Here is a 23,198-nt window from a genome sequence, read left to right on the forward strand (position 1 = left end):
TAGCTGAGCAAAGACACTTTCTTGCTTAGAGCGATGGAAGCTGATGCAATAAGCTTACTTTAGTACTTTAACAAAGTGCTGCATGTGCAACCTATACGAGCCTGTCAGCCATATGCTCCGTTTGAATAAGTTATGGCATAATTAAAACAGCGTTTTTCTACTACTTGCTCAGAGCAGGCCATCAGCTTTCAGATGAATGTGACAGCAGGTTCAACAATGTGATGGAGAGACAGAGTGAGAGGAGAAAGAGGAAGAAGACAGAGAACACAAAGGAGACAGAGAAGGGGAGATTAGCTGAAGAAAGAAGAGAGGCCGAGGAGGCCGAAAGGGGGAAAATGAAATGAGAGGAAAATCAGAAGAGAGGCAGTCATGGCATCTTTTCAGCTGTTTGCTCGGCATGGGCCGGGTCACTTGGGCAACAGCAGTCCTGCTGCCAAGGAAAGGAAGACAAGAGAGGAGAGGGAGGGAGGAGGGGAGGGAAACCGAGGATAGCAGCCAAACAGAGGGTGGATGCTGAAGTAGGATTGTGAGAAAAGACTGTTTTTTTGTCACAAGAGCGGTTATCTTTTCTTTTGACTTTATGAAATGCAAGAAATATTCTACACGGCTCATTTTAGCATTTCTTTGTCTTCCAAATGAAAAACCTTCAGCTGATTGAGTGAAATGTAAACTTAGTTGTTTTGGAAACCTGTCATCCTGCCGCTCAGAAAGAGAAGGACGGGGCACTAACAGCTTTGGCAAGGCCTTTATGAGAACAAAGCCTGCAGTTTGAAGCATTCAGGGCTCCTTCTATCATTCTAGATAACCAACGGTGTTGAAAATTATTTTAGTTTTTAAAATGGAGGTTGGGAGGAATTTGAGAAGTGTTCGAAGTAAAGAAAAAGGTCACACAGCTCAAATCCTTGCCGCAGTCTGCATGTGGTCGCTCCTGTTGGCATATGTTCAATAGTTTCAGTCATTACGTTTTCTACATGCTTAATGTAGCTCAGTGTTAACAGAGATGTCAGCAGATTTCATTTATTTCACTTTGGATTTGCCTCCCGAATTTGTTTCCACGTTGCTTAAAAATGCAGATGAAAGAAGTGGATGTTTATGAAGCGTGCAGTTAACCAGCAGAGGAACTCTGGGGATATAAGGGAAGGACATGGAGTGAAAAACTGGACGAAGAGCAGCAGAACTCTCCAAGTGAAAAGCGTTACATCAGTTCAGAGGAATTCCTGCCTTTTCTTCCAGTTTCTTTTGTTGTTCTTTAGAGTGAGTCGCCTTATTCTTCTCGCATCTTGGGTGCTCTGTCACTGCAAGACCTCTGGACCGATAAAGGGGGAGAGGAAGGAGGTGGGGGAGAATGGGTGAGCAGAAACAGTGAGGGAGAGACAGGAAGGGAGGGAGGCTGACAGGAAACATGGTAGGTTTTCAGAAAATAACATGAAGTGAGGAAGAAGAAAGGATAGACACCATGACCTTAATGTTGAACACAACTCTCTGGGTAAAGCTTCCGCCCTGATGAAGCACAATGAGTTCTTCAGGCTTCTTGAAGGACATCCCAAAGCTCTTCTTTGGATGTCGGCTGCCTTTTGTTCCGTTCTCTGTCAGATGATCCCACACTGCTTCTATAATGTTGAGGTCCGGGCTCTGGGGAGGATTCATCCCTCCATAAGACCTGTTGCCACTGATTTTCAGTCCACTTCTTGTGTCATTTTTCTTGGATTAAGCTGAAGAAAAGGGAACAAATTATGTCTCTTTGTGACAGGCCGCTAGTAACAGATGAAAGATACAATTTAAAATTGGTTCTTTGCAAAGCTGTGTCTCTTTGTGTTGACACAACACTAGTTCATCCCTTGAGTTTGGTTCCTTTTTTTATTCCAGCTAACCAGCTTAACAAGCAAATAACTGTCAATGGTCAGGTACAACCTCTCAGATCTTTGTTGTACTTGCACTTGTGCATCCAGTTTGTGATTATACTGCCGATCAGTAGCATTGGGTTCACATGGAGCAGCAGGATTTTAGCACCATACCATACAGTAACAGTAAAAGTCATATTCTGGAGACACAGAACCTTTTCTGTGGTGAGTGTTCACACTTCAGTGTGCTCACACCAGGATACCAGATGAAAACTTTTGTTTTCCCCAATTTTGCGTTTTTAAAGTCTGTAAAGAGCAGTTAAGCTCTCCCCTGCCATGATGCTCATGGTAACTCCATGATTTAATACGTTTTTCCTAATTGGCCATGATTTCGTCTGCTGTAAATGATGTAGGAGCCAGTGGGAGAGTGTGTATTATGGGCCTGTGGGGCTCAGGGGACACAGGTTGAACTCTGGGCCAGCTCTTTACAAAGCAACCATCATATTTTCATCCACATAAGCTTTCACTTTTGTCTTCTGCTTATCTTTCTGTCTTCTTCACTTCACATTGATTTACTTTTTTGCTTTCTCTCTTCCTGTCTTGACTCCTCTTTAAACTTTTCTTCCTTCTCTTTGCATCATAGTTTCTTACTTCTTCTTCTGCTCTCCCATCTTCTTCAACTGTACTTTCCTTCCTTTCTTCCTCTGATCGTTCTGTCCTTCCTTCAGTATTTTCTTCCTTCCTTCCTTTTTTCCTTCTTTCTCTTTGTCCTGTTCTCTCTTTAATGACAACTTGGTGGACTGTAGCAGAGAACAGCTCCAAGTTTCCTTACTGCCACTGATTACATCAGCACATGCAGTCATGCTCACACACACACACACACCCACACACACTTGGAAGAACAGTTCATGACATCACCAACAGCTGCCCAGCTGCATGAAAGAGCATGTGTCTTGTGTATATGTGCAACTGTGTGCGTGCTGTGTGTGCATGGTCAGGGTGGGGGGGGTGACGGTTAGTTGCCATGGTAACGGAGCAGGACCAGTGAAGGGGTGAACTTCTCTGCTGTTTCAGGGTATCTATCTATCTACCTAGAAGAAGTTTGGTTAAACTTTGGCTGTAATCAGTGTTATAAGAATACTCTGCAGGGTTTCTCTTTTCTTTCCCTCTCCGTCCGGCCTTCAGTCTGTTTGCTCCAACAAACCTTGGCCCTAATAAAAGCACAGTGACGTCTGCGCGGTCGTTTCCGTTGAGTTATTGAGTCATCAATCGCTTAATCCATCTGTCTTTCAGTGACAGAGGCCTGTTGGTCTCATAGTCAGCACTTTTTTCCACATTTGAGGAGACCATCGTGCTGGTAAACACTGGGAAAAACAATGCAGAGTTAACAAGCTACTTCGCCTCTTCAGAAAGCTTTTCCTTCTTTCCTTCTTTTCATTCTTCAGAACAGAGAAGCAGGAAATAAACAAGTCAACTTCTGCCGCTTTATTGTTGAGTAGTGGATGAATATTGGCCTGTCTTGGTATAAAATATTGTTTGCGAAAGAATATTAATAAGCTTGTTTTTTTAAATGGCTGCATCTCATTGAGACTGGGTCAAATATCAAATAACCACCTCATGCATCAAACTTAAGGTATATTTTGGACAGTGTTAGCACTGAGGAAAGTTTTTCTTACTATTTTTTCAAACGTAGTCTTTTTTATGAGAGAAGCTGGTGATAGTGGGGTGTTCTTTCCTCTCATTATGGAAACTTTTAGGAGAATGATGAGCTGGACACAGAATACCAGGACTTCAGAATCTCTGGCTGACTTTTATCACTTCCCCTCTGTCTGACTGTCCTCTCTCTGTCTTTCCATACACTGCAGTCTTTAAGCCATCTTATATTCTCTTTAACCCTCTGGAACAACAAGCCGGCTAATCCAGCCGATATGATCAAAGGTAGCCAGTTAACCTGAGCTTATCCTTAGCCTAAGGAGATCTGTTTAATAAGCTTACATTAAACCAGCCGCCACATCTCACTGTGTTTCCAGTCAGCTCTAATGGAGACTTTTACGTTATTTTTTACTGAAAGATGGAGAGTTTGTCTGTATCCTTCTTCTGGGGTTTAGTCTTTAACACATAATATTTCTGTATTTCCAGTCTGTCTCTCTTTTTGCACTTTTTGTCGGCAGCAGTCTCACTCTCACTTAGATTTTGATAAAAATCTGTATGGTAAAGGCACAAAATGGAGAAATTAGGAAAAGACTGCAAGAAAGTAAAATATTAACACGATTAACAGTTAAACTGATTCAAGAAAACTGTAATGAAAGACAACTGTTGAGTATTTCTTCAACAACAGCCAGACAAGCTCATGTGCACAATGTTTGTTTTTCAGGTTTCCACATTTCGATGCACATCGTACAGAATCTGCTTGTCTCACTGCGTCTCCGTGTTTCTGACATTACTTTGTTGTGACAGGTTTCACAAAGGTCTCTCCCTCAGCATCCCAGTCTGTCCGTCTCTTTCCTCGTCTCTGTTTGTCCCCCTCTGTCTCCGCTGTCGCTCCATTTTGACATCCCTATCGTCTCCGCGCTGATCTGCCTCCGCCTCTCTGGGTTTTTCTGGCTTTCCCTCTGCCTTCTCCATCCCTGATGGTTTCTGATGTGACTGAAGTCGTGTGAGGTTCTCTCCGTATATCCCCCGCTGATGTTTTTTTTCTCCTTCAATCACTGGCAAAAAAATCTACAGTGAAAAAGCTGTAGATCTCAACATAGCAGGGGATGACCATTATGTACCTGTGAACACATGACCTCTGGCGTTTCTGTCACATCTTATCTTTTCATCTCATTCCCTGTTATTCTCTGCTGTTATTTTGCAAATATTAATGTTTAACAAAGTTTCAGAAAATCACTCCAGAAAGGAAACAAATGGGCCACTTTTCAGGAGTTATCGGACACATTGTTTCACATATTTGTCGCATCAGCTGCTGATTTTCAGGTTGACTGTTTATGCCTTTAGTTGTTTCCTGACCTAGAAAACGATATCAGTAAACCAAAGAGGGAGTTACATTTTCTCAGACAACTGAATTCTTACACTGTAGAAGCAAAGTTTGAAGCTGCACGTGGTGAAATCTACACACTTAATTTCCAGAAAAGTTGGGGAAAATTTCTAAAATACAATCAATTGTTGGATCATTTGATATCTAATAGACACAGGCACAAAGAAGTTTCACTGACCAGCTTCATTGTATTTAGAAAATGCAATCAAATATAGAATGTGATGCCAACGATGCACTAAAAAGAGTTGGTAAAGAGGCAAAGAAAGACAGGTGAGGGTGTGAGGATTGGGTAGAAAGGGAGCATCCACTAAAGAGTGGATTGGTCATGGCTCTGTTGGGTCTCCTCAAATATGTTGAGGTTTTCATGTGAAAGTGTTATGTCATTTATATCATGAGTAGTCTTATCACCCACTTCCTGTTTTATTTTGTACTCACCTTTTTTCCCTTTAATTTCAGACCATCTCTTCCTCCCTGTGTGTGATTGTCTTCCCCTCCCAGATTGTTTCCACCTGCATTCCTCCTCATGTATAAATAGTCGTGTCTCCCTCGTCTCGTTGCCAGTTCGTCTTGCATGTCCGTCAAGTGAGTTTAAGCTATGAAGTATTACCAGATTCTCTTCGGTTCACAAGAAAACATTCAAATAGACGACCGTGCTTCATCTGTTTGAAAACACTCCAAATACATGCAATAATGTCAGCAGCGACAGAATCTCACAATAAATGCAAAAACAGGAACTTGCTGCACATATCTCAGCAAAGAAAAAAAAGTTACTGACCAAATGGCCAAAGCCCAATAAATTTGATTAATTTATTGTACATGTAAACAACTGCAAGTTAATTATACTTCATGCATAGAAACACTTTGTGTCAGGCTAATATTAATCAAAAGACTAAGACACTGTCAACATGCCTTGATTCTGATTCTACACACTTACAGGTTTTAAGTATATACACAACCATGTTTTATAGAACATTTTGGCAAATTCAATTATTGCTACTTAGATGTTGGAATTCTACAAGGTTTGAAGGTTTAAAGGAAACTTTTCAGAAACAACAATGGTGGTCAAAATATCCTCACTATCCCTGTGGAGTGCAAATCTAAAATGTGAAATCTCACATTTCCTGAGTCTGATCCTACAGGATTCCACAGGCTTTCTTCACATTCTCTCCTGTTATAACCAGAAAGTCTCCAAATACAGCTCAGATAAGCCTAATGGTATCCTCTAATGGCCCGTTCCAAGGCTTTAAAATGCTTGCCCGAGACACAGAGAAGACAATTCCACTAAGAATAAAATTCACCTGTGCATTTTGGACATCACATGACCTTTAAGAGGCTAGAAACAAGTGTGACTTTTCAAGATAGTCTGTTGTGCCTTATGTATCAACGAAAGCCCCCAGCAGCCAAGTCTCTCCTCCCCCAACTGAACGAGGCTGGAAAGAATTAATCATGGCTGCAGATTGTAGAGGTTGATCACTGCGGTGCAATTAACAGGCTGAGACACACACAAGCACCTTTACAATGACGAGCCACTGTAACTGCGTCTCTGCTGTTGTCAGTGGGAGGTCACGTCTCTCCTAATTATACCTGATAACATGCCTGCTTTGATGTCTTTGATAACATGCGGCACTCAGTTTTTACCTCAGACGGAGATTTTGTTGGTGTTCATTAGTATGCACCGCCATACCAGACGTGCATATGTTGCTGTAAGTCAGAAATCAGAGAAGCAGCTCTCTGTGCTGTCTGTCTGTTACCACTGGTGCCTCTCTGGTCATCGGGGAGAGGAGGAGGAGGAGTGCAGAGGAGGAAGGAGTGAGTCATGTTCGTTAGACCTTAATAAAAACAACTGCCAGGGTCCAAAGCCAGCCTCATGATGATGATGAGTGTGCTGGTGTTGAACGAAAAGGTGCCGGGTCACTTGGTCACTGTAGAAACAACGAGCTAAAGCTCACGTCTGGTATGAATTTCACAGAATCTGAGCTTTGTGTGTTTTTTGTCAACATGACATGGTATTAAAAAAAATGTTGTAAATCAGTTAACAAACCTCCTTCATGTATGTGTTATCAGTCCTTTTCTTGGCACCACTGCAACTGTTTTATTTCAGAAACATTCTCTTGACCTTAAACTTTGATGGGTAGTTAATTGTATTTTACAGTCTGTGGTTTGTCCCTTGGTGTTTTTAGCAGTCTTTCATGTTGATCTTTATTGCATCTCAAATTCTTCCAAATGCTCCTATAAACTGGTTTGTTTCTTATCTTATTTTATGTCTCAAAGCTGCATGACACGACTTTAACTGGTTGTGTTAAATTAGCATTTTACTGGTATCATTTTGCTGCAAATGGGGTTGTTAGGGTTTTTTTCCTGTGTTTGTTGCAATAATCCTTGTTGCAGTGAAACAACGTAATTTCTTAATTAGTCAGACCTGACGGTTCCTCTAAGGTCACCTGAAAGTACCTGAAATTCCAAAAGCAACTCCAGAGAAAGTTCCCATTTATCAATCGTGGCTCGATAGTGTCCATAGATACGTGTTAAATGTAGTTCAATATTTTTCTGCTATGTTCTGCATCTATAAAATGTCTTTTCTGTGTTATGTAAACGTAGCAGTTTTAACAACATTGAGCAGATGTTTCTTCCACTGCTGCCGCATGTCAAGTTTGGAAATGGCTTCCAACTGTTAAAATGTCCAATGATGAGGTACATTTTACAAGGGAAAATACTAAAACACACATTCACACTCACACATGCACACTTTTTTTGCATTAGTATAGGACAGACTGCCAACTGAGCTCACTCTCAATCACTGAGGGATGTATAAATTCTGCAGTGTTGGCGCTGGTTTGGCATTTATACGTCTGCCACTGTCAGTCCCGCTTTCTGTGTGTTTTCAGCAGGGAAACAATAAACTGAGACATGAGCATGCTGATATTTATTAAGATGTATCAATCTAGGATAATTCAGCCCAGTCCCATAAGAAAACATGAATGTCCACTTTGTATATTACAGTTCATGCTTGTAAATTGTGAGATGGTAACGTGTCCCTGGACAGTTGTTTTCTGTCAGGAGTTCACGTAACATAAAAGGAATCAAACCCATGAATATTAAAATGTTGGCTTCAAAGATTTTTGTAACTCTAAACATGCATTCAGTGACATGTAGACTTAACCGTGCACATTAACCATGACTTTTTAGTTCCTAACCTTAACCATCTGCAGGTGAGAAAGTGAAGAATTGAAAGCACAAGGGAGGTCTTACTCAAATAGTGTTTAGAAGTGTTTAAAATCTACCCACAGATGGACAAACTTACAGACTAGCAACTGAAGAAGAAAAAAACAGCTAAAACTGAGACCAACAACTGGATGTGAGCACATCTCTGAATACATCTTAACGTTGCTCCTCATCAGATCTGTACAAGGTGGTAATATTTAGGGCGCTCTTCCACTTTCCAGTGGTCAGAAAGGCTTAAGTACAGTTGCTCCATTTAAATGTAAACCCTTTTTTTTAAAGACTGATTTGTTTATGCTTTCACACCTTGGTGGACTGCGATGCTGAAAGGTTCAGGGAGTTCAGGGAGTTATGCACCTCTGATATGTAAACCTTTGTTTAAAAGTGACAGTGTGCTTTGTATCATGTGCAAACTCACTGGTCTTTGGGGAAATATTTGATAATGAAATAAATCAGGTCTTTGCTGCAGTAGCACAACTGTATAGGATCCTCGATGATAGTGTGGCCTTTTCTGCCCAAATCTCACACACGATTTAATGTGCATAGAAAACAAACCCACCATCATTCTCTCATGCCAAGACAATGGCCTGCTAATCCCTGCTTCTGATTGGACGAGTCCAGATTACCCAGAGGGCACCAGCTGTCAGGGAGAGGCGAGGCCCAGTTTCCTCAGTATCAAAGCACACGTTCATACACAAACACACACACACTTCGCTGGTTAAATCCAGTCTGTCGCAAAACCCGGATAAAATACAGAAGGAACTGTTAGCATGAGGCTACGTTTTAGAGCTAGTTCTCATGTACAGTTAACGTGATTTGTAAGCTTGTCGTCATGCTCACTTGACCAAACTGAAGCACTCAGCGGCTGTCAACAAAGACTGTTTGTCACTGCTGTCAGCAGACTGTAAAAATAGGAATGGGCATTAATATGCCTGCAATGCTAACAGGCTTTACAAGAGCCCAGCATGGCCAGGTAGCCATATTCTGCAAATGCCAAATGTGTTGTCAGTTTTATTTTTAGTCTGTTGTCACAAACCCTCCACTCATAACTCATTCAACTGTTCTCCTTTAACCCTTTTTGTTTTTCTTTTGCTGTTTCTTTAAAATCATTTTCAACGCATCTCTGTTCACTTGGACTCTATTGTCTGCTTTGAACTGTGTTGTTTCAGATATAAAAGCGAATAGATAGTCTTCTTTTAGCTTATCAACCTCTTCTCACTGCAATATGCTGTCAATTCCCAACCCCCTCGTACAAACATGGAGAGGTTTTTAATCCATCTGCTCCCAGTGCAGCCACGGAGAACTGAGCCGGGCCAAACCGAGCCAGTCCAACAATCCAGGGAGAGGGAGGGGGCAGGAAGTGCTATCTGACACGCTGCTAGGCTGCGATAAGACCAGATCCCACTAAAATACTGGAAAGGGCGAGAGAAAGATGGGACAGGGAGAGGAAGAGGAGGAGATAGAGAAGACCAGAGGATGATAAAAAAGAGGAAGGAAGGGAGCGTGAGGAAGAGAAAAAAGAAAAAGAGGAAAAAGAGACAGTTGATACTAAAACAGTGTGAGAGTGATGGAGATTTATTGCAGTGTTAAGATGGACTGAGAGGCTTTGCTTTGACCTAGATTTCTCTGTCTGACAGTAACTCTGGTGTTTATTCATATACATTTTCATAGACAGCGAAGTCATTCAGCAGAAACATGTGGCTATAACGGTGAAGTTTGGACTTTTAGCTTTAAAGGAGCGTGCCAGAGTCGACCTACGAGTCACCTTTACAACAGCTTTTGACTTCTGTGATGATGAAGACTTGTCGTATTCATCAAGTTACACAATGCAAGTTTTTACCAGTTAAACAAAACTCATGGGTAGAATTATAGTCAAATTATACAGGTATTTAAAACAAAAGGGGTAAATATGACACTTGTCTTGTGACCCTGTGATCCCTCTATCTCAAAAACAAATTGAGGAATAAATAAAATGAAATTTATCTATATTGAAACAACATTCATTGAAATGGATTTCACAAGTAAACTAAGTTCCAAAAGTCGTCTTCTCAAGATAATGAGTAGAAACTAATTGCAGCCTGAAACTAGTGAGAAAATCCCTCCGAGAGGCTAATGCTCTCTTCAGCAGTTTTAAAGAAAGTGATCTGCAGCTTAATCTAAACTGAACTACTTTCCTTCTTCTCTCCTCTTCAACATAAAGTTTTATTGAATTGGCTTTGATAGCTTTTTTGCTCAGTTTTGCTGAGACAAACATCTTTGATCTCACTTGGGTGGAGGAAAAAATCTTGAATGCATACAAAGCAGTTAACAGTAACTACAGTTAAACTGCTTTGTTCATTTTATTTATTAGTAAGTTGAACTGTTGATTTTTTACGAATGAAAACCAATAAATTGGAGTCGAAAAGTAATTTATTTTCTTTCAAATTTGCTTGAGCAGAAAAACAAAAAACTCAGTTTTGTTGTTTTTACAAAAGTTAAAAAACAGTAAATTTTATTGCCAGTTTAATCATTGTTGTAAAATTGGATTTTCTTGTCATACTTTATATAAGAGAGACTTTATATGCGTATTTATCATGCAAACAGACTGCATTTAGTCTACGATGGAGATAAATCACAGTTTTTGGGACACAAAAAACTCTCAAAGATAATTTTTTAATGCTTAAACATGCCCTAACCCTTTATTAGAAGCAGGGAGTTTGAATAAAAATAAGTGTTTTAATACAATATGAAGCTTTGTATTTTCTACTCATGAGGTCAATTATGTTTCTTTATTTAAGCCTTAAGGTACTATAAACATCACACAATTCCATATATGTCCACTTTTCTCCACCCTAATCTTTGAAATTATTCGTTTGATAACTGCTTTGTCCTTCTTTGTTGTATTGTTTGCTGCTGCGGTGTCATTTCCCAGCATTAGTCTCCTGGTATCTGATCTGGTGGTCGTTATTTTTTTCTAAAAACAGCATGATTTTATTTTCATTCAGCAACAGATACAATGATGAATAGAGAAAATTCTGAATGTTTAGACCAGGAGAGGGACATCAAACATTTTATCTGCTGTTCCAACCTGTTGAAACAAATTTAAAATGTTCGTTTTTACCTGATTTTGGGGTTTTCTAAAGAAATTATGTGTTTTTTATGTCTTCTTCTACATGTTTTATCAGTAGTGGAGCTCAGCTGTGGTGCACTGCTGCCACCCTGCTTTACATCCAAGCACAACACATTGATTCAGCAGAAAAATAAAGTTAAGGGAAATCAAGGGATGCCTGACAAGTGAATTAGATTAGCAGCACTCGTTTCAAAATGTGCTTTTAAGCAGCAGATGGAAAAGTGCAGATTTATTGCTCCTCTGAGTGTTGTCGCCATCACTCACTCGCTTGTGTGTTTGTGTGTGTTTTCAGGAACGACAGAGCGGGTGTGTCTGATTCAGGGGACAGTGGAGGCGCTGAACGGCGTCCATGACTTCATCGCTGAGAAGGTGAGGGAGATGCCTCAGAGCACCCAGAAGACAGAGCCGGTCAGCATCCTGCAACCGCAGACCACCGTCAACCCAGACCGTGTCAAACAGGTCCGTCTCTATTCTATCCCAATTTATTCTTTATGTGGTCAGTTTGAGTGTGTGGAAGGGTTGATAAACTGTGCGTGCATCTGCTGTTGAGTTGGGATTTTCTATCCGAGCGATTCTGAACGAGGTGCAAAATAAAAACAATGAAGACGAACAGACATGTAAGAGTGTGAGGGAGGGAAAGAAAAGAACTGAGGAAGGAAGCAACGAGGAGGAAGAAATAAAAGGAGAAAAATTAAGGAAAGAAGGCCAGATGGGGGGAGAAAGAAAGAAGGGTAAAGATTGAGAGGAGAGAGATTCAGTGGGACAAGATGTTGTGTCTAAGGTGTGAACATGTAAACTGCACATGTCAAATGAACTGAATACACACACACACAATACCAGAAACCTAAGACTAAAAGGAGATGGAGGATTTTAAATGTGATAAGACCTCCTGCCTCCTTACATACATAGCAGACGCAGCTGCCCTACACCAAATGAATGTGGCTGAAATTAAAAAATGAACCCATTTTTTATGTGTCACAAACTTATGGAAGAGAGTGTGTGGAGCCGAGATTGGACCAAAACACTGTAAAATATAGGCTGGAGAAGGGTTCGAGTCATTTAAAAGGAAGAAGGAATTATACACTTTGTTTAGCATTTGTAATTAGCTGAAATATTTAACTTGTATTTTATTTTGTAGGAAGATAACCCTTTATTTCCCCCCCAAGAAGGTGGGGTCGGAAAACATGCATCCTACCACGACTTACTGTGATAGCTGAAAATAGTTGTCAAAGAACATCCAAAACTTTGTTTTTGCAGAGAAACTTTAAAAGAAAATGCTGTTTAATTGCAGCTGTTTACACAAACTCTTTCACCTGCTGACTGTTGTTATAAGTGTCAATACCAGCTGTGTAATTGAGGTCAATTAGTGTGGCCATTGATTATGATCCCAATCTGTTTAAGTGATCATCGTCATTCGCGCTTCATGATTGCGCCCGCATTGATTATTCAGGTCTAGCATTGTTTCCATTTATTGACTGAACAGGCCCGACAGGGAGTGCATTCAACCATCCCTTAAAGAAATGACACTTTATTTTGACAGTGAAACAATTAAACTAGCTTTGAACTGTAAAATTAAAGATAATCTAAATGAGAAAATGCTGATGGGATGTGCTGCTGTGTGTAAAGGTAATTATTGTTTTTCTCTGTTGTGTCTCAGCTTGAGTGTTGCATTAGTATTGCCTTCATCCACAGTCATAAGCAGAATCTGGGGTAGGAGGAGGAGGAGGAGGAGGAGGAGGAAGAGGAGGAGGAGGAGGAGTGCTACGCCTTTATAGTTTTGAATAATTACAATTACCAGACTTGTGAACACACAGCCACAGAGGCTCACACACGTTTAGACCTTTGAGAATGAGTGTTTATGCAGGCTACACAATCCATATTTAATCACAATAGGTGCACACAACACCCATGCTGCCATAAAGGAATTAACTGTCAGTCGATGGAGGAGTTCGAATGGAAAAAAATAAGACACCTCATATTATTTCTTTATATGTGAAAGGTTCATCGGTGGCAATACATTGGAGAGAAAAATGTGGGAAAATAAGGCAGCATACACATACCACTGTACTGATTGGTAAGAAATGAATAATTAATATCAGTGAACTGGATAAAGATAAAACCACCAACAATGACAGAATGAGTGAAGCGGCTGAAACTGGTTTAAATAACGAAACGTATGAGAGAAAGTTCTCAAATGAAGATGAACAGCCGGGTTTTTAGGTGAGAAGACACGTCACTTAACGATCCGTTCAGGCGTTATATCATTACATTCTGAGACACAAATATTCACTTTATGCTTTTTGGAAGTCAAAAAGAACTTGATGAGAATATTAAATTAAAACTATGTTGGTTTTGGTTGACAGAGCATGTTTATTACACTATATAGAATATCAATCCATCCATTTTCTGTACCTGCTTAATCCAACTCAGGGTCGCGGGGGGGCTGGGCCTATCCCAGCTGTCACTGGGCACAACCTGGACGGGTCACCATCACAGGCTAAACAGAACATTTCAAAGATAACAGAAATCCTGTGAAAATGTAACGTGATCCTAAATCATAAAGCTTCACGCTGTAAGAAAAATGTCCTATAAAAACTGATGATTTTTTTGGTGGAAAATTACTAATTTGCCCTTAAGTTTAATCCATAAATGCATTTATTTAGCAGTGTATCCTCATGTCACATTCAGTAAGGTTCCTCTTAACCCAAAAACATATAATTCCATATTTTTACAGTACATCTTTGCAATATTTAGGAACAGTTGTATCACTTTATGAATTTATAATCACGTACTCATACAGTAACATTTTCTGAAACATCTGTTATAAAAGAAATTATTATTTTGTACTTAAACAGACATTTTTATTTCATTGTAAAATATCATTTGAAAGATTAATGCAGTTTATTTCTCACTAACATTAGCCTACATATCATGCTGTGTGGAATTACCGAGTCGGCCTTTAAAGCAACAATTTACTCAATAGTTTTCAAGCTAAAGAAGCTATAAATGTTACAGATAAGGCTGGTTACTCTGAACACACTAATCCACTGTTATTAAGTTAAAGTCTCATGTGATGATAGTTTGTAAATGTTAAATCAAAGTGAGTTACAGAGAGAGCACAAAAGTCTGCTCAATGTGGGACAGTAAATTTAATTTTAGGGGTATAGGGACATTGATCTTGGTAGTTATCAATTAAAGTTTTTTTTTTTCTCTTGTATCCTCTGTTTTTGAATGGGAGTAGTTTAAATCAGCCGATTAGAACTACTGTCTATCTACCGGGTATTTAGGTTCTTTTGCAGAGAAAAATTATGTAAAGGAATCGAAAATTTAAAAGTTTCTGTTCACACGCTGAATTCCCAAGCCCAAACATCCACTGAAGAGATGAAAGATGACTACATTCAGTCCTCAACCCACAATGACCCAACGTTCAGTTAAAAAAAGCCGCCTAAAACTTGAGAAACCGGATTTATTGACAACTTAAAGCTGTACACCAGACCTTTCATTTCTCAGCCTTAGAAAAAACTAGAAACATGAGATAAAAACTATTCGAGAGGTTAAACCTTCTACTTCACTGCTTTAGCGACTTTGTCTTAGAATAGAGTTAGAATAGTAAGAAATGGTTAAATCTGTCCACAGCACAAAATGCAGCCGTTTCACCACAAATTGTGACACCTTCCGGCCAACAAAATCTTCATATGCCCACGTTTGGCCTGAAGTGAAACTGTCACACATGCTCATAAATAATGAAATTACCACTTTTCCAACAGGCTGATGATTTGCATCATGTGAAGCATGAGTCCTGATATACTGGTATTGATGATAATCGTGATAATGAATTAATTAAATATCGATGTTGTGTACATATTATAATATTTAGATTTGATTTTTAGCTAAAAAAAAATTAAACCTTTATTGAATTCAGATTTGTTCCTAACATCCTATTTTGAATGTAGTTTATTATGTACAAGATAAATTATTCTGATAAGAGTATATTTATTTTCTATTGATACTGCAATAATATGGTGTTTGCTCCGAGCTACAATAATCGTGTCGTGAAAATCTTATTTCGAGACATTCCTAATGTGCTAATGCACACTTCATCATGCTCAGTTTTCAACTGGTTTGGGTTAGGCATGAAATAAACACATGGTTAGGGTTCAGCTTTAATGGTTGGAGGTACGACCATAAGTGTGTGCACAGCAGGGGGTAATCGCACCTCCGTTCTCCTTCCTGAGCATACAGACGCAGCAGCATGAGTGAGGCTCATAGTTGCAGTTCAGGGACCAACGAAATGGGTTGAGGTCAGGCCTCCCCGCAGGTCAGTTAAACGCTTCCACACCATAATCAGGCTGCTGTTGCCAAGCAACCACCTGAGATTCCAGCAGGTTACTGTTCAGAGCTAAAAAAAACATAAAATATTGCAATACACGATTCACACAATGTTACACAAATGCGACGTGATGTGTTAATTAGTGTGCTTCGGTGCTGGTGGGCGGATTCTGTTACTGCCGGACTGACCCGTGGTTCTCTACTGCGGCGAAGATAAATTATTAATTTAGCCAAAGTAAAACTTTTTCTTTTTTCCATGCAAACACAATGTGTATACATTACATTCATCTTGCATCATGTTCATCTTGTGTGTGTGAGCCTGAGGCTGACTGACAGCTGAGTAATCCTGTTTTGGATGATTTGAGCAGCCGGGGGGAGACAGGCAGGCTAATAGCTGCTGATATTTAGACTCTTATAATAGCGGGCGAATCCCCCTGTTGCTCTTTAGGCTATTTATATCACGTCAGAGAGGCAACTAAATGGGTTTGTGTAGCATTTGATGACACAGATGCACACTTGTTCACACACAGAGAAAGAACCCTTTACGCACACACCAAAATAACCTCTTCAGTGCTGCCGGACACTGAGGCCTCTAAGATTAAACGAATGAGTCATCAAACCAAAAGAACCCCCAATCAAGAGAAAGCTATTTGTTTTGTTCACAACTGTAATTTAGATGTATGGAAGCAGTGTTACTGTGACATTTTAAAGCACCATTCAATATGTTTTCCTAGTTATTGGTGAAATATGAGGGAATTTGGGTGAGGATTAACATTTACACACCAGCTAAAAGTCTCTCACACTACAGTACAGACATTATGTTAAAAACGTATGTTTTAAATGCAAACTCTTCCTACAAATGTGACCTGTTCAGTTTGTAGCAATGCTGGGATGAGTAATCTATGGTGGCCCTGAAGGACAAAACACAACAACAAAAGAGTAAAACACAAGATATTAGAGATGCCACAATTCAGGACTGGACAGAACCCAAGTCCATTGCCACTGGTTGATGTCACTTCCTGTTTTTGGTGTGTAACACTCTCATCGCTCCCCTTCAATTACGGACACTTTCACCTTCCCTTGAGCTTTTTTTGTCACCATGCTGAAGTTGGCTGCCAATATTCCAGTTATGGGTAAAGACACAAAAGGGCAATTCAGTTGTTTTGGATCTAAACCACCTTAGATCAAGTCCAGATGAAAAACGATACTTCACAGACTGGTCAGATCTAGATTAGAATATCACACATGTATATAAACTGTTTAAAACTGTTTTTAACCTGTGTTTTATTCATGAAAGTGCAAAATATTTAAACTTGACCTGTCAAAATATAGTTGTTTTTTTTTAACTGGACCTGGTCGAATGTGCTTTATGCAAATAAATGAATGAAAAGCATTGACAGCATTGAAAGCATTGATTCTTAGATCAAGGGGATGAATGAGGGCATTGCTCAAAAACTAGAACAGTTGTCTCTACCTTTTCCCAAAAAGTGAACTGTTGTGCTGTGTGAAATGTCTCTGTAGGGCCACCATAGTGATCAAACAAAGTCACACATTGCCCTTGGCAGACTTACACTTCTGATCATTGGACTGTAAGGACTAAGTTTTCAGAGCATGGCCGTGATTTTAGTGTGAACCACACAACATATCCCTTTGATTTGTTGAACGGATCTCATAAAAAAACGCGCACGTTGACATTCACACCCTCATTCAACATGTGTGCCTCTGAAAGAGGAATCGGCGCCTGCTGTGATGCAGTCGTTGATTGTCTACTATTTCAGTTGTGGATAAAATGTCGTGTTCTCGTTCTTCTTGTCAAGAGCGCGGCTGTCGCAGCATGTGGTGGCAAATCTCTGGTTGACCCAAAGGACTGGTTGAGGGAGAAAAATAGGAACCAGGAGAGGGAAAAGATATCTGAGGAGTGTTTGGAATAGATTGGAAGGCAAAGTAAGAAACAAAGTGTGGAAGATGACATAAAGATTGATTGGGAGAGGACAAACAGAGTCCGAAACAAGAGCCTGGCTGGCTGAGTGGGTGACTGAAAGCTGGAAGCAGATCTGAACTCTTGTTAGCCGACAGCTGCAGAGTGATGGAGAGCTTCACGGGAAGAAGCAGCTGCTGATAGAAAGAAAAACAGAAGCAACAACGCCGACAGACAACATGCCACGATTCAAGGCCACGTGACAGGACAGCAGACCAGTGAAGGAGATGATTTATGAGCTAAATGAATTCCTTTGCCGACTCTAATGAGGTCTGACATGACATGCGGATGAGGAGAATTTATTGAAGGATTTTATTACTTTTATTGTTCAATGCTTTCGTGTTTCCTCAGCCAAGTAAACTCTTGTAAAACATCACGGAGTCCCTGTTTACACCACAGCAGGCTAATGCTGTGACTGAAAGTTGGAATGTATATTTAAAATATTATTTATATTATCTATAAAGTTTTTTATAATTATATTTCCTCACAGAAGAATTTGTCGGTATATATTTTGCAGAGAATTAACTGCTAACTTCTCACTGTTTAGTGCAATTAAACCCAAAAATTCAAGTACCACACAACAACTGAAAATGAAACTAGTAGAAAAATAACACATCAAACATTAGTTATACGTCAGTGATTGTTGCATGAAAACAAACACTCTGGAGACCCAGTGTTTATGTGTAATGTAGTGAAGTATCACCTACTTACGGCATCAATGTTGTCTTCATATTAGCAGGAAACGTGCTTTTGTTGATCATCCTTGCTTTATTGTGTTTGGAAGTTAGCTGCAGAGCGGCCTGCCCTGTGAGATCGGGTCTAAATGGCCTTTGCTTCTGTTGCGGTATTATTCTGGGGCTATTTTTAGTCCAAGCTGGCCTTTATTCAGACTGAAAACTGCAGCAGCACTTTTTCTTTGTTTGGCTTAAATAACAGCAGCACTGAACATTTACTCCAGGGTGTTTCCCTGACCGCCCCATCCAGCCCCTTCCTATGGCCATTTCCTGTAACCTTTCACCTCCTGCATGAACACCTGTTTCCTACTTCCTGTTGTTGCTACCCTACACAGGAAGTTTACGATACATGTGGGGAAAGTAGAGTCTGGCTCACTTTGTGTCGGACGATGATTCTTCATCATCAGTTCAGCTTGAACACTGCAACAGTCACGATGCGTTCTGTGTTGTTGATCGATGAATAAAAGCTCGAAATGCTTCATCAGTTACAAGAAACTCATCAGTCAGTACAACAGCGCCCCTTTTTTCCATGTCAGCTGGTTTCAGGGGGCGGAGTCAGCTCCTCCTCTCCACCCCTCTCATCATCATATGTGCCTTACTTCAGATTGGTTCTACAGCTTTGCATTACCCTCCAGACATGGGTTTGGACACAAATAACACTCAATAGATCTTAAACTATGTAAATATAGTACATAAAAGCAAAATGTATCACCTGAGAACTTACAGCAGCACACAAAGAGAGACCAAGCTCAGACTACCACACACCGAACTGATATAATACTGATTTTGTTCCTGAATTAATTTTTTCCTGTGTCTGCATTTTGGCACAGACAGTTGGTACTTATTCCAAGTAATTTGTTGAACTGGACCAGGTGGTGAAAACAGAAAAAAAAAAACTGCTAAAGTAAGATAACTGCAAGAAATTCAAAATACCATCAAAATTCCTCCACCACATGTCAGCTTGATAAACCCTGAGCTTCACTGTCGTGTATCTTATTTAAGTTATTTAAGAGGTTAATGTTGCTTATATGAGCAACATTTAACGATGTTTATAAGTATAATTTTACAGTGGCAACTTCTGGGCTGCACTACAGATTCTGCAAATGCATCTTGATGGGAAGTGGAAGTTTAGTTGAGATAGAAAAGAGGAGGCTGAACATTTCTACTGTAATCCAAATCTGAGTCTCTGCACATCTGAACGGCTCACTGAACCAGGCAACCCCAAACTAAATGACAGAATCGTGTTATGTCTGACTTTTTGACATGATAGTCACAAAGAAAAAAAATCTAGGTATATATATAATTGTTGTGCAGTTCATAAAAAGATGGATGTAGCCAAGTGAAAAAGATGCTTTAACCTGCATTCTATTTGATGCCAACAGGGGGCATCTCATTTGGTTGCAAGAAAGCATCAGTTTATATTACAGTTAAACGTAAAATGTCTCTACTTCTCAGTTTATCTTCAATAAACGAAGTTAAGCCAAAGTTGAACCAAACAGCAGATAAATGCACAAACAAAAACATGTTTTATCCTATTGTGCTGACTCATGATCACGACTTCAAACTCTATCTTGCTTTCCCCCATCTTACATCACATTTAAACTTTCTTTCCCTGTGATTTACAGCTTTTCTGCTGAGTTAGCAGAAAAAGACACTCTCTGTGGGCATGTGTGTGTCTTATCTGCTTCAAACAGATGACTGAGCTCCTGCCTTTTATTATCACTGCCGTAATTCATACTGCACTGAACTGTGTACGCATATGAGTGCTACAGCTAGATGTAGCACTCATATGCGTATGTTGGTGTACGTGTAAAAGACATTTCTGCCACCTGGGGAGTAATTCAGCAGGGTGACCTCCGACTGATGGGGCAGGAAAGGAAAGACAAAAGAGGGAAACAAGGGATGAAAGCAGGAGACAGTAGAGAAGTTTGAGATATGTGATATAACTGTTTTTTTTTGGTACTTTTGGTTCCTCCAGGGTCTGTAAAGATTCACAGCCCTTTGTGCACAGCAGTGTTCATCATTTTATTTTGACCTATGGTGCCCTCTAAGTGTTACTACATGTGCTTTTTAGTGAATATTCCACCAGTCAAAAAGCTGCTTTTATAAGAGCAGACAATGATGACTTCTGTTGTTTGCAGGAGGATAAAAAAATAGATAATTTAGCAGGATTTTCTAACGCCTCTGAGGGAGGTTAATACAACCAATCCTATCTATCAGTTCATCCTCCTCTTATTATTCCTGTACTCAGGATTCAGTCTCCGACACTACAAGCTGTGATAGTTAGTGCTGGTGTTTATGTTCAATGACTTTCGCTTCATGGTGGGAGAATTTCCATATGAAACACGTTCTCACAACTTGAAATGCTCCAGAGTGGCACCTGTTCACCACACACAGGAGGGGAACATGATGTCAAACTGTCATAACATTCACATGACATTTTATGTACTGAATTAAGCCTTTAAGTGACATATTGCATATCCTACAATGGTGCTGTCTGAGTTTATTCGGATCAGGGTTCAGGCCTGAAAAGTTGAGTTATTGTTTATATAAAACAATATGAGCTGTTAATAAGACCTGAAAAAGTCATTTATTGTCTCAGTTACCATTAAAACAGCTTTAATTTGAATTACTTCATGGTAAACAATCGACATTAAGTTAAACCAGGAGGGCTCTCAGAAAGTGCACCTTTTTCCAAATCTAATGTCTATTTGATCATAGATCAAGATCCCAATCTGTATCAAAACATATCCATTAATCTTTTTCAAATTAGTTTCAACATGGTCTTCAAAATCTAATGCTTTAAGAAGCTAAATTTTATTTCAAAAGACCACTTAAACTGTAGCAGCATGCTTGCAGGTGTATAGTTTGTATGGTAGGAAGTAAATGTCATAATTTCCTTGCAAGGACCCAGAAAAAAGGATGAAATCTTAAAACTTAAACACGTATTCTGCGTGTAGAGACATGACTGCGTGTGTGTGTTAAAGTTAACACTATGTTCCCTCACCGTGTGTCATTGTGGCCCCGCTCCTCTGTCATTCTGTTATTTTTAACCTACACGGGGGTTTCTGTGATCCGGGATAAGAGGAGAAAGATGGATAGAGAGATGGAAAATGAGGGATGACACAAGGAGAGGGGCACGGGACTGAAGGCAAGCGAGATAGAGGCAAAGTGGTAGAGAGAGAGGCGACTAAGCCCGTGGATCAGTGGGAGGCAGATTAAGCTAAAGTCCCCCGCTTAAGACTTCAAAGTTCAAACTCCAGCAGCCTCAACAGTTGTTCCTCTGTCCTCCACTAACTCTGCGTGTTTGCATGTCCGTGTGTGTACAGAGATACGGAGAAAACATGCATGTATTGTTTTCACGTGTGTTTAGCTGACATTGTTCAATATGCAGCTTTTTCACACTTTTAAAAACAAGATTGTGAATCCACCTGCAGGACGTCTTTGTGTTTACTTTGTCACGCCCCTGGCTCTGTGTGTGTGTGTGTGTGTGTGTGTGTGTTCGTGCTAGCATCCAAAGATGACACCGACACACAGCCGTGTGACCTGGAAGGAACGCAACACAATGTTTAGATGAGAATACGGCTCATCTTTGCCCCCGTGACAACTTCAAAAGTGACTATGCCAAATTTTAGTATGGACCTGGTGACAAATATCGGGTTACGGCCGTGTTGATCTATTTGAAAAATATATTTTATTGTTTTCAGACACATACAATCTTAATGGAATTTATAAACTTACACGGATTTGGATAAAAATGCAGTTTAAAGGTTTGTTTTCTGTCCACATATTAAAAACCCAGCAGAGTTTTATTTGTAGCTATGAGTTTGGATGACGCACAAGCAAATAAAACACTGCAATTTTGATTCAACCCAATTAACTTACAGTTTTTCTACTGATCTGAAAATGAGCAAGAAGGTCGAACATCTCATGAGATAAAGAGAAAACTTTTATCTCTAAAATAAGAATACATATGTCTGCAAACTTTGACAAAGTACTGCATTGTGTGTGTGTGTGTGTGTGTGTAATGATGGTTGTTAACAGTTTGCTTGTTCCTCGTTTCTTACATTAAATTTGATCCCATGTCTCCATGCTTTGGTGACCTCAGCCACCTCGTGAAACATTTTAACTGATAAAGAAAAACAAATCCTTTGTTTCTCTCGGCCAGTCTGCTTTGAAATGTTAAGAAAACCTTCAGGGAAAACAGGGAATCTTGTTTAATATTCAACAACATTTAATTATACAGTCAATATTCAGTTCATCAGCAACAATTTTCAAAATTTTCTTCACTTCTCAGCCTGTGGATGACAGTAATATAACTGGAGTTCACCAGTGTTTTGGGCAACAACATTTAATGTGTGATACTCTTAAACAGAAACGATAAAGCTCATTTCGAGTATCATATTTTCTTCTATTCCAGTACAGTTAAATGACTTCAGCATTGTGTAAGTTCACACTTCAAAATATAATTCATATTCAGAACGAAAGGGTTAAAGATAACTACTTCATGTTTATATTTAACCATTTGAAATTCTGAGCGATTATCTCTCACTTCTTTTTCTTGAGCTCTTCTTTTGTTAGTGGCGACTTAACAAAGTACTGAGCAGATATGTACCCTCACCTTGGGGCTTACGGCGAAGAAAGTTACTTATTTCTTATTTCTGTCTTCCTGTCTCAGAGTCAAACACAGCTTGTGAAATCTTTCAACTTTAGGCTGGACTGCTGGAATACGCTTTGTAAACGCAACACTCAAACTCCGTCATGATGTTGCACAAGCTGTGGTGGTCAAGCAGGTTATAGAGAAAATGAGAGGAAGGAGCAGCGATCAGGAGAACAGAGCAGCAAAACAGAGAAATGCATCATTTTTTAGGACTGTTTCCTACTGGACATGTTCTGTTGTAATGTAAACAGTCACATGTCAGCACAACCCTGCAGGAAGCCTGAGGTGTAC

General features: G+C 39.8%; 1 protein-coding gene across 2 annotated transcripts in view; it reads left to right on the forward strand.

Annotated features, from left to right (window-relative positions):
* The window catches only part of nova2 (NOVA alternative splicing regulator 2), an 87,900-nt gene that overhangs the window by 44,646 nt on the left and 20,056 nt on the right, over positions 1 to 23,198 (forward strand). For both annotated transcript variants that reach the window (XM_072391930.1, XM_072391931.1), the window contains one exon: positions 11,499 to 11,665. In XM_072391930.1, coding sequence (XP_072248031.1) covers positions 11,499 to 11,665 — 167 coding nt within the window. The remainder of the gene's footprint in view (positions 1 to 11,498; positions 11,666 to 23,198) is intronic.

The sequence above is a fragment of the Leuresthes tenuis genome, unplaced genomic scaffold (assembly GCF_036924035.1).
Source record: "Leuresthes tenuis unplaced genomic scaffold, fLeuTen1.0.hap1 SCAF_9, whole genome shotgun sequence".
NCBI lineage: Eukaryota > Metazoa > Chordata > Actinopteri > Atheriniformes > Atherinopsidae > Leuresthes > Leuresthes tenuis.